Source organism: Leopardus geoffroyi, chromosome C1 (genome assembly GCF_018350155.1).
Source record: "Leopardus geoffroyi isolate Oge1 chromosome C1, O.geoffroyi_Oge1_pat1.0, whole genome shotgun sequence".
In the NCBI taxonomy this organism is placed as follows: domain Eukaryota; kingdom Metazoa; phylum Chordata; class Mammalia; order Carnivora; family Felidae; genus Leopardus; species Leopardus geoffroyi.
In genome coordinates, this window is record NC_059328.1 from 80,956,725 (window position 1) to 80,969,687 (window position 12,963).

Here is a 12,963-nt window from a genome sequence, read left to right on the forward strand (position 1 = left end):
AAGACTAATGGGGTTATGTCTAAAGGACATAAGAACTAACATGAAAGCTCTCTCATTGGCTAAAAATGTGACATTTTGATCATCAATTAGAATAACTATTGTAGCCATTGAAAACCATTGACTCATGAGTTCTTAATAATATAAAAAAAAAAAAGTGGGACAGTTCTTGCATGGGATCTCTCATGTGGGTGCTGTTAAGTAGCATTTGGGACTGGAGTCCTCTAAAGGCTCAACTGGGTTGAAAGAGACTCATTCCAGTGTCTGGCAATTGGTGCTGGCTCTCTGCTGGGACCTCAGCAGGGCTGTTGCCCACAGTGCCTGTTTGTGACCCCTCCTGCGGCCCCTCTGCAAAGCTTCTCATGACTGAGCTTCAGAAGACCCAGGATGTTACTTCCACTGCATTCTGGTGGTCACGTGAGTTTTCTAGGGCAGCCTAGATTCAAGGGGAGGAAAATAAGACCCCACCTCTTCATATGAGGAGCACTGTGCACATCTAGGAAGGGAAGGAAGTGATGGCAGCCATCTTTGGAGACCACCGTCTTATTTGTCAGTGTTGGATGACATTATCTTCTTGTTACGATAAGCATTTAACTCTCACATCTCTCTTTCCTTTCCCTTCTTCCTTTCAGTGTTGTTAAAGGAATTTTAGTTTCTAAGTTCCTCTGAAAACTTCCATTTCTGGTTCTGTAGCACCTCTTGATACTTTTTAAGGTGAGGGTATTAATGCTCCTATGCTACTTTTTGTGTCTCTAACCACTACTTCACTTCTCAGTTTGTCATTTGTACTTGGTGGGGGGGTGGGTTGTATTGTCAAGATTTTGAACCAAGTTTTCCTTTACATCTGTTTGATCCTACACAGAGAAAACCAATATGAAAATTATGACAATCAATTATGACAATCATATTAAAATAGTGGACTGCACAAACAAGATTACATTTCCTGTCTAATTTTTGTTTAGAGTTTCCAATGCTTCCCTTTTTTCTTGCAACATGTTCTTGGCCTTTATCATATATTTGAGTTGTTCCATACTCTCAAGTATAGCATCACATCTCTGCGATCGTTTTTTCCCAGATACCTGCCCTTGGAACCCTCCATTCTCCACTTCAGTCTGAACAGACTGCTCTCTAGGTCTGCTGCCCAGTGTCCTGGGCTTCCTGCCATGACTTTCCTGGTTTGGGGCCACTGTTTCCTGGATCCCATGTCTGTCTTTCTTGGTTCACTCACTCATTGTGCTGCAGCATAACTTCAAATGATTTCCTAAGGAAGAGTGTGAAGGAGGTAAATTCTCTAAGTTTTTTGTAAGTTCTGAAAATGTGTTTTATTCTCAGGCCATCTGGTTGGATCATTAGCTCTATTGGCAGCATGTGGATATATAATCATATTTAACCAATTCCCTATTGTTATACGTTTGTTCTGAGTTTCACTATTGTATATAACTTGCGTGAACATCCTTATATCTTTTCATATTTGTGCCATACACAATTATTTTCAAAGAATAATTCTGTAGAGAGGAAATCCTGGGAAAGTGGGATGCATTTTTAAGTATACGGACATGTTCTGCTAAAATTCTCTTTGGAAAGGTTACCCTGCACCTTCAAAAAGATGTTTGTACATGTTTGACTTTACTGGCTAATGTGTAGAGATTATTGTGTGTAAACATTTTTTTTTTTTCACCAAGAGATTGGTTGGTTTTTGTTGTTTGTCCTCTTTGTTCTTGTTGTCTGAAGACTGCCAGTTAATAAGGTTCAGGAACTCTGAAGGGGGTAGACCAGAATTTTCTAAGCAAATTGGAAATGGTACCTGGAAAGAAGATAGACATGACTGGTCTTTAAATATTTCAAGGGTTATCATGTGAAGAAGAGATTTTGGATTACCATGATCAGAAGTAGGACTGGTAGATGGAAGTCAGAGAGGGTGCATTAGAGTTCTGAAACTTATGAATAGCACTCCCAGGAAGGAACAGACAGCTTTAGGAGATGCTACACTTCTCACCATGGAGTTGTGCAGGCTGAAGGGCAAATTGGAGGAGCTTTGGTAGATGGGATTTAAATATCAGTTGGTAATAGAACGAGGCCATCTTCAGAGTCCATTTCAACCCTACCACATTATGACGGTAAGAAACATAAAGTTGTCCTGAACAGAGTGAAATTTGAGCTGAGTGAAATATAGTTGTGAGGTGGAAAGTTGGTGTCACCTATTTGGTAGATAAAACTGTTCTCCCGTGGAAGTATTTATTTTCCTTTTCAAACTGGATGTTTTTTTCCTGCAACAATTAGAAAGTAAGATTGACGACTTTTTGAGAAGTGATGTGTGGACATAATTTATGTTTTATCTTGAAATAGCAATAGTGAACCAACACTTAGTCCTCACTAATTGTGATGGCGACCTGTCATTCTTATTATCATCCCTTCCTGCTCATCGTTTTAGGCTGGGCCCTTGGTCCTGTGAAGTCACTCAAATATCACTGAGGTGGAGACTTCTACATAGACAGGATGGCATAGGCCCTTTTAGGACTTGTTCTTAAACTTAATCAGTCTTCTGTACAATCAGGATATGAAAAATTACTGGGTTTAGTTTCACCTTTAACTGCAAAATTTTTTCCACTATTTTACTTTTTATTTATTTTATTATTATTTTTTGTTTTAGAGAGTGGGAGAGCAGGGGAAAGGGGCCGAGAGAGAGAGAATGTTAAGCAGGCTCCACACTCCGCATGGAGCCCAACATCAGACTTCATCCCACAACCCTGGGGTCATAACCTGAGCTGAAATCAAGAGTCGAATGCTCAACTGACTGAGCCCCCGATATGCCCCTTTTTTCCACTTTTTGAGTGCCTTTTCTATTTTCATATTTTTCTTGGTTGCTATTAGTACATATCTTGTTCTCACATCAGTTCTGTCAAAAAAGATGGTATTATGCCCATTTTACAAATGGAGAAACTTAAATTTATTTATTTAAAAATTTTTTTTAACGTTTATTCATTTTTGAGAGACAGAAGAAGACACGGCACAAGCAGGGGAGGGGCAGAGAGAGAGGGAGACACAGAATCAGAAGCAGGCTCCAGGCTCTGAGCTGTCAGCACAGAGCCGACATGGGGCTCCAACTCACAAACCATGAGATCATGACCTGAGCTAATGTCGGATGCTTAACCGGATCTCGGTGCCCTGAGAAACTGAAATTTAGATCAGCTTGGCCAGAGGTCACCCAGGAGTGCTAGGGTTCAAATCCTGGCCTCCATGCCACAGGCTTGTGATCCTGTCCTAACATCCCTGCCTCCCCAGACTTACTTGCTTAATTATCATAATGAATTGCCCAAATAGAATAAGAGTTTGAAAGATTCTAGCAGTCAGCTGGCCAATAAATATTTATGGAAATTCTGCCATCAGCAGCAGGATATAGTGGTTCATAGACACTTCCATTTCTCAGTTAATTCTGTCATTCCACTGTTTCATAAAATGGGGAAGATGAGGATGGTGGGAGGGGCAGCCATACACTCCTAATAGCAGCTCTTTAAAAAGTATTCACCATATTTATAGAGAGATATGGAAATGGGGTTAGAGAAGTTCAGTAATAGTTACAAATCATGCAGTTAAGAAAGGGCTTCTTAGTTTGCTGGCATGCTCATACATAACCAGCTTCTAGCCATTTTCCTTCTGATCCATAGCTGTCATGCAGGTCTCAAATTCTCCTACCTCTTTTTTTTTTTTTTTCAATTGAAGTATACTTAAACAATATCCTATTAGTTTCAGGCTTACATTATCATGATTTTATGTTTTTATACATTGCCAAGTGATCTCCATGTTGTCTAGTACCATCTATCACCATATAAAATTATTACAATATTATTGACTATATTCTCCTTGCTGTACATTATATCTTTATGACCTACTTATAACTGGAAGTTTGTACCTCTTAACACCCTTCCCTTTCCATTCTGTTAGGCTTCTGACACCCCCCCCCCCCAACACTCCTCTCCTCTGCCAATCATTAGTTTGTTCTTTGTATCTAGAATCTGTTTCTTTTCCCTTTGGTTTATTCATTTGTTTTTTTAGATTCCACATATAAGTGAAATCATATGGTATTTGTTTCTTTGTCTGACTTATTTAATGTAGCCTAAAACCCTCCAGGTCCAGTCCATCCTTGTTCTCAAATATGGCAAGATTTCATTCTTTTTGATGGCTAATATTCCATTGTATATACGTACCACATCTTCTTTATCCATTCATCTATTGATGGGCACTTCAGTTGCTTCCATAGCTTAGCTGTTGTAAATAATGTGATGAATATAGGGGTGCATTGGTGTTCTTGTTTTTTTTTTTTCAGGTAAATACCAAGAAGTGGAATTGCTGGATCATATGATAGTTTTATTCTTAATTTTTTGAGGACCCTCTATTGTTTTCCACAGTGGCTGCATCAGGTTATATTCCCACCAACAGTGCATGAGAGTCCCCTTTTCTCCATACCCTTGCCAGCATTTACTTTTTGTCTTTGATATTAGCCAATGTGATGGGTGTTAGGTGATCTTCCCCACCTCTTACTTGCCAACCCACTTTTTTGTCTTGTTTCACTAATCTAAATATATCAAGTTTTGGAGATTAAATATCAAGACTTTTTTTTATCATAACACATTTCTCATGACCTCTAATTCTTTTCTACTGATCTCTTTACAAAATTAAAATCTGGATATTTTTCTCCTTTTCTTTTACAATGGAACACTAATATTCTCATCAGAGTGCTCACCCACTCAGATATAGGTTTGTAGGACTCTTAGGAATTGGTTTTGGAGGTGATTCTCCTTGCTTCACACTGAGGAGTAGGCGAGGTTCAACTCAGGAAATATGCACCAGGCACTGTACTAGGCGTTATGGATACAACAGTAAACGAGACACAAGGAATATAGATAATTTGCAAGGGTATAAGTACCTTAACAGACAGGCAGAGAAATCTGTTGAAACACCTGACCTAGCTCAGGATTCAGGAGTCAGGAAAATATTTCTAGAGGGATGCAGCTAGTCTACCTTGATAATGCTGTAGGATCTGATGGGGGGGGGGGGGTTTGTAAATCTTCACTAATTACAATTTCAGAGAAGTATTGAGCTAGTTTCCTGAGGGCTTAGAGATTCCTAGATCATCTGTAGGCTAGGATGGTAGTTCTCTAACTTTAGTCAATATTGGAATCACCTGGAGGGCCTATTAGAAATATATTGCTCATCTGACCTCCACGGTTACTAATTCAGTAGGTCTGCGATGGGGCCCAAGAAAATGTACATCTAGCAAATTTCCAGGTGTTGGTGATGCTGCTAGTCTGGGGACCACACTTTGAGAACGACTGTGTTAGATATGAGAGAACCATTTTCTTTGGGAAGAGGGAAGAGAAATTAGAAGAAAAGCCAGGATGCTATGCCCATTTCTTTTATAAACTCAAGAGGTTTTTTCAGTGTGGAGACACTGCATTTTGGCTAAATTTAGATGAAAGCAACATATCAAATTGACTATTTTTACTAGTAACTTTTAGTATTTAAAGACTATTATAGAGTCCGGTTTTATCTGATACTAATTTGACACTTTGGTTAATAGTTACTTTTAATTTTATAACCACTTGAAAGGAGTTCGAAGAAATCTTCTAAACTCTCAAAGTCTTAGACATAGTATAGTTAATAAGTTTGTATTTTTAAAATTCACTAGAGAGAAATGTTTACAATTGTTTCTTAAAATTTAAGAGTAAGGTGATTGCTACTATTTCAATATTTTGCATAACTTTGGACTGTCTGCTTAAATATATTTTAGAAATCACAAACAAAAACTTAAAAAATTTCAGTATTGCATTTCATATTTGGATAAAATGATCTATTTGAAAGATATAGTAAGTAATTTAGCAAGGCTTTGGCTGACCTTAGGAATATATTAACTCATATCTTATAGCAATTTGGTATGTCATATTCTCTAAACATTGGGTATAGGTACCTAGAATGCCACACATTTTAAAAAAACTAAACAAAAGAAGATTGTTAGGAAAAGTAGATTGGAAAAAGAGCTACTTTTAACTGAGGGAGAAAGGCAATGTTATAGATGGGAAAATTTATCTTTAAAAACAAAAGTGAGTATTAAGTACATGAAGTTATTATGATAGAGGATTATACTAATCAACTATTTCTGAAATCTTTCTGTCTGGTTCAAGTAAGAATCTCACTAAAGTAACTCTTTTCTTTGCATTTGTTGCCTCCCCAAGGGTCATGTTCTAGTTGTGCACTATTTTCAAAGCTCTTCTCCCTTCCCCTAGTCACTGAAGAATTTAACTATGGGAGAAGAGGAAAGCAGAACATTTCAGCTTTTTAATTTTACCAGGATGGTCTCCAACTAAACACAATTACTTATTTTTCTGACCTTTTCTTAACTGAAATATTCCAATCACTTCCTTTGGAAACACTCACCTAAACTTTAAATAAATCACCAAAACTAAAAAATAAGTCCATAAAACATTCAGGAACTTGGAATATGAAAGGCAATTTGCTTCCTATTACTTGAAAGTGCTTCTTTGTGCTGGATGAGTTAGAGAGGTCAGACATTTACTCTTTATTCATTCCTCTTTCTCAGAGCTAGGAATGTGATTTTAATTATGCATTAAAATGAAAAAGTTTACCTACCATTTGGGATTCATTATAATAAAATTCATAATAAAGAAGGGAGTGGCCTGCCCAAGTCCATCCTGGTTTTACTGTTTTACTACTGAAAATCCCGTATCCTGTGCAGTCTTTCCCTTTGATGCAAAAAAATTGTGGCACCCATGACTTGCAGTTCATAATAATGGATCATTTATTGTCGCATTACACTGAATGATACCATGGAAGTGTGTTGTAATCATGAGCATTAACAGTCATCTTTGCCCTTTGGAAGATCAGATGAGAATGAGAACACTATGATACCAACACCAGAATGCCCCCAAAGTTCACCAATAAAGAAGGTTATAGTTATTATATATGGAAATATGTATAATATATATTATTATATACATTAGTATATAATGATGTTATTATGGGTGGATGGAAAGACACATGGGTTAGGGTATCAGATAACCAAAAGAGACTAGACTGTACAATATGCAGAAAAGAATTTAGGATTGGGCATTGTTACGGATTGAATTGTATCCTACCCCCAAATTCTTATGTTGAGGATCTGAGCCCTAGTACCACCGAATGTGACTTTATTTGCAAATAGGGTCATTACAGATGTTTTTGGTTAAGTGAACATGAGGTCATAGGTGAATAGGATGGGTTCTTTAATCCAACATGACTGGTATCCTTATAAAAAGGGGAAGTTTGGACACATACATGCACGTAGGGAAAATGCCATGTGAAGATTGGAGTTGGGATGTCTAGAAGCCAAGGAACTGCAAGAAACTAGGAGAGAGGCCTGGAGCAGATCCTTCCCTAGAACCTCCAGAAGGAGCATGGGCCTGCCAACACCTTGATCTCAGACTTCTAGCCTCCAGAACTGTAAGACAATACGTTTCTGTTGTTTAAGCCACCCATCCTGTGGTACTTTGTTATGGCACCCCCAGCAATCTAATACAGGCCTGCTAGAGATGGGGATGGAAAAGCGCCTAAAGAGACTGCGTCTCACAAGTCTGAAATGAGACAGACAAGTACATCTAAATGGAGCTGTACTTTTTCATCTTCCAAAAAGACACTGACGCTCAGTTGAAATAATAGCAGGCATAAAACTTGGACATACCACATGGATATACACATTTTATTGTTCCCTTGACTGTTCTACGAAACTGAGTAAAGTTACATTTCCCGATTCAGAGGTTGCAACGAAAACATCCTGTCGGCGAAAAAGGGGTAAATTCTAATAACAGATGTGTTGGTTTCTCACAATAGAGAGAGCTTATTCTGTTGGATATTCCCAGTAATCGTGCTTTCTTTCCTCTAGCAGATGTTGCATGGAATCACAGCAATAAAAACATGTTCCCCTAGCTCTTAGCTCCTGGGATTTGAAAAATGGAGTTTCAAGTTGAATTTTTGACTCCTATGAAGATTATAAAGAAACCACATGAAATAACAATTGTTGATGGGTTGTTCAAAGACGAATTAGATTTTGCTCAATACGTCTGCACATTTGGCAGGCAGTGCAAATGTAAACGTGGCAAATTCCATTCGGTCTATACACTTCTCACCAAAGAAAATGAAAAGATACTACCTGCGAAACACCTTCTACACCTCGCGTGGAACAGTGCCACAAAGAGATGTGATTTGCTTACCTCTGATGTTGAGGCTTTCATGATGAAAGTTCTTTCTCACCTTTAGCTTCCTCAAAACCTGAAGAACCAATGAGAGTTTTGACTTCACAGAAATGGAGGGAGATGGCTTCCATAGACCTGTGCCTATAAGATAGCTACAATTATTGCCAGCATGCGTTGGCCAGCCGTAAAATCATATGTGTAGAGTGTGAGGCAAAGAGAATGTCCTTCTGTAATTTGGAAATAAATCGAGGATGAGAAAACAGAAAAGTATTACATGAAATAATCAGATATTTATGTACCGTTTCTTTAAAACTGATGACTGCTGAGGAACCCGTAAGCATCTAGAAAAGGATGAACTATTAGCATCTCTGTTAGTTAATGTAGTCTGAGGGTTGTGACAAGCATACAATGGAAGAATGGCTCATTTGGGGAAATAAGACTGCTTCTGAACTCAAAAGCATTACCAGAAAATGGTAGCCACATTGAACAGGATTTTCTTCACTAGAACTGTAACTTATTTGGAATCCATTTTGTATGCTTTGCAGTATTGAAAAAGGATGGATATTTTAGAAGTGGATAGTTTATATGATGAATTTGTACATGCAAAAGACCTTAGACACAAATAGCTGGTCTATCAAAACAAGCCTATAGATACAAAGTGGATGGACCTTTTCAGAGAGCTGGGAACTTAATTGTTGTAACTCCAAAAAGCCTGCAGTTGCTAGTAAAAGTCTCAAGTATTTTATGCTCACACCTTTGTTAAGAAAATATTTAGGTTGAGGTCATCCTATTGGAGTGATTCTGTAATGTGGATTCCTAAGAGCAGAGCTACAAGTCAAAGTAATTTTATGTTGGACTGTATTTCGTTCTTGAAAAAAAAATATGTGTGTGTGCGTGTATATGTGTGTGTGTGTGTGTGTGTGTACTTGCTTGTGTACACGCACACACACACACGCACACACACACCAAAGGCTGTAGGCAGTTCAGAGAAGTAATACTGGAAAAAGAAAAAGAAAAATCTGTATTGTGGGTAAGAAGATGTCACTATTATTTTTTATTAAATATAGGTAACAACTATTTAATTAGTCCCATTGTATTTACATTCTCCTTTTACAAAGTCTCAGATTTATGTCTCTTAAAAATATATAATAACGTAGGCTCCTAAATTTAAATATCCAAAAGAAAGTTAAAAGGGTAAAAGGAAACCTAAAAATATTAGTTTCACGCATTTTATTTGTTAAATTAGTCCTATTTTTAATTGCAACTAATTACCACTATTAACTAATCTTGTTTGTTTAAATAAAAGCTTTTATTGTAACAGAAGAGTAAATAATACAGAAAAATATATAATTTCAAATAAACACTAACTCTTCATAGTTCCGTGATAAAATCGTGACACATGTGCATAGTTATTTCTCCTATGTTGTCATGTGTGCTTGGACTGGTATGGCTATGCCTCTCTTGACTTGAGGTAAAGCCAGTCACCCCCTGTGCACAGTACTCACCTTGCCCACTGCCTTTACCCCTTTGTCCCTCCTCCTTCCGTTTCTCCTCATCACACGTTTCAGTTTCCCTAAGGCCAGTGAGTTTGAGATTATAAAAAGTTCTAGATTAGCCTTGGAAAAGCTAATTCTTGAAACCAGCTCTGAATTTTTAATCTCTAAAATAATTTCCGTGGAGAAGAACTGAAAACCCTTCAAATAAAAAGGGTTTTTTTGTTTTTTGTTTTTGCTTTATATTCCCATTTGGAAGGCAGCATGTATATAGCTTTTAGGACTGAAGTTCCATGTATACCTAATGTTTTGGGGGCAGGTAGGATTATTTCTTTTTATGTACAATCATAATTCTGATTTAACTGGAAGTGGTGGAATGGCTCTATTTACCTAGTAACAGTTTTTAAATTACATGAATTTTTGGAATGTATACGTTTGGTGTTCTTTCTAATGCTTATTAATTCTGCTCTACTTTTCCTATTATTAAACTCATACAGTGTACCAGGTATATGTTTCTAAATTCAGAAAGGTCCTGAAAGTATGGGTTTTAGCTGTAGGATCTTCCGATTGACAAATATTTTTTCAGGTCAAATGTGATAGATCAGTTTTAGCATGTGTTGTTACATTTGGCAGATAAGCATCGGCTCACAGGCTCACATGTTGTTAATTAGGATATGAAGTACACTTTTGAGATTTTAAGGTGCTTTCATTAATAGATATAAGAATGAGTTTCTATTAGGTATTTAATTGCTCTAAAATTCCTCAAGTGCTGAAATTCACGCTACTTTGGTAATTATTTCTACAGCAATTTGAGGATGCCGTTACTGATGGCTATTTGCAGAATTCATTAATTCAACATGAGACAACAGCTTAAAATCTGTTTTTATAAATGAACATAAGTGTATACAATATGCTATCTTTTAAAAATAATGTAGAATTCTAGTGACATTTCTAATTTCTCATGAAGAAAATTAGGAGACTTGGTCTGTTTTGACATTGATTGTTATTTTATGCTGAGAAGTTATTGAATGTTCCTTTAATATTTGGAAATTTTGATAAGAATGGCCTCCCTGACATCGTGTTTTATGTTTATCATCCAGAAGGATGGAGTACTGGCATACATTGGGAATTTTCGCCTGCTTGCAGAACTTTCCAGCCCCTTTGTGAATCAGCGGTAAGTTATTGATATCATTATTTTACACTTATGCTGTTTACCTTTAGTTTGGGGAATTTTTTTTCCAAGGTTCCTAAAGCTACTAAATAAAAATGAGAATATGTGATATGAACTGTTACCACCATTGTGCAAGTGAGGAAAGTAAACGTTGGAGGGGTTGGAGAAACTTGTCCAAGATCCCCTAGCTAGAAAGTGGTGGTCCTAGCTTTTGAACAGAGCTCTCTCAGAAAGGTGACGATGCTTTATTATACTTGGGTTCATCTTGGGTCCTGTTCATATTCTTTTTTTTTTTAAAGTTTATTTACTTTGAGAGAGAGCATGTGTGAGCACTTGTGTGCATGCGTGCGAGCAGGGGAGTGGCAGAGAGAGCGTGGGGGAGGGAGGGAGAGAGAGAGAATCCCAAGCAAGTCCAAACTGTCAGTGGGGAGCCCTATGTAGGGCTCAACGCAGGGTTCAAACTCGAGAACCATGAGATTATGACCTGAGCCCAAATCAAGAGTCAGATGCTTAACCGACTAAGTCACCCAGGTGCCTTTCCTGTTCATATTCTTGACACCAACTTACTCCTGTTCCCAAATTCTGATATTGACATTACCTGAGTTCCTCATTTAAGAAAAACAGTGTTCTAATTTTAGATTTACAGAAAAGTTGCAAAGATAGCACAGGAACTCTTATATCCTCCTCACCTAGTTTTTCCTATTGCTGATGTCTTCTATTACCCTGGGACATTTGTCAAAACTGAGAAACCGATATTGATACATCACTCATAAGTGACCTACAGACTTTGTCGGATTACACCAGTTTTTCCATCAGTGTTTTCTTTTTTGTTCTAGGATTCAATCCAGACTGCCACACTGCATTTAGTTGTCACGTCTTCCTGGTCTCCTGTAGTCTGTAACAGTTCTGAGTCTTTCCCTGTTTTTCTGACTTTGACAGTGTTAAGAAGTACTGTCCAGTTATTCTATAAAGAGTCCCCCAGTCTGGATTTGTCTGTTTTTCTTATGACTAGATGGAGGTTATGAGGTTTGGGGAGGAATTCCATGGAGGAAGAGTGCCCTTGTCATCACATCGTATCAGGAGGTACATGCGTCCACTTGACATCAGTGGGGATTTGAACTTTCATCACATGGTTGAGGTGGTATTTGCCAGGTTTCTCCACTGTGAAGTTTTTTCTTTTCCTTACTCTGTTCTTTAAGAGCAAGATACAAAATGTAGCCCACTCTCAAGGGAGAGAGGGAATTAAGCTCCACCTCATGGAGGGAGGTAGTTACTCATATTTGCCAATGGATTTGTAATGAGGCTTTATTACCCTTATCCTGTCATTTAACGAGGTCTACTGATGTTTTTTTCTGTGCAGTGTTGGCTGTTCCTTTCACTCCATATCCATGGTCCTAGTTGGGGACCTTCGGGATGTCCATGGTTCACTTACTGCCATAGCCTTCCAACTGACTTCCCTTGTTCCAGACTCACCCTCTCTTCAATCCTTTCCTCACAGTGCTGCCGACGTAGTGTTCCCTGTGTTCCATTTTCTATACCTTATTTTCTTCCACAAACTGAATCCTGTTTAGACTCTTCTCTTTGACATTCATTGCAGCATGCTCTCTGTGTCTCCAACCTTATTTCTTACTACTCATTAGAGTCAGGTTTGAACACTTACTGTCTCATGCACCTCTGGGTTATTCTGACGTTTCTTTCTTTATTCACATCATCCATTTACCCTCCATCTTTGAAAAATTTACCTATCTTTAAAATCTTAGGTCAAAGTCCCAAGCCAGGGGAGGCTCCCATGACTGCATGTAGCCTTTTGTGGCGTAGTATAGAGATAACCCAGAGAATTGAAACTGTCAAATCAGACTCATGTGAGTTAGAGAATATATCCGGTATTAAACCTTACTAATAATCTCAAGGATCCTGATACATCAAAATGGCCCCCTGGGTCCTTTTTGCATTGGGCACACTCTGGAAGTTATCTATGAGGGCCATAAACAATATGCATAGTTCGTATTGCGGACATCGAAGGACCTTTCTTGGTTATGACACATCTCCATATAATACT

General features: G+C 37.9%; 1 protein-coding gene across 3 annotated transcripts in view; it reads left to right on the forward strand.

The window, feature by feature from the left end:
* The window catches only part of LOC123598280 (TLC domain-containing protein 4-like), a 71,020-nt gene that overhangs the window by 39,431 nt on the left and 18,626 nt on the right, over positions 1-12,963 (forward strand). For all 3 annotated transcript variants that reach the window (XM_045478367.1, XM_045478368.1, XM_045478369.1), the window contains exon 6: positions 10,834-10,907. In XM_045478367.1, coding sequence (XP_045334323.1) covers positions 10,834-10,907 — 74 coding nt within the window. The remainder of the gene's footprint in view (positions 1-10,833; positions 10,908-12,963) is intronic.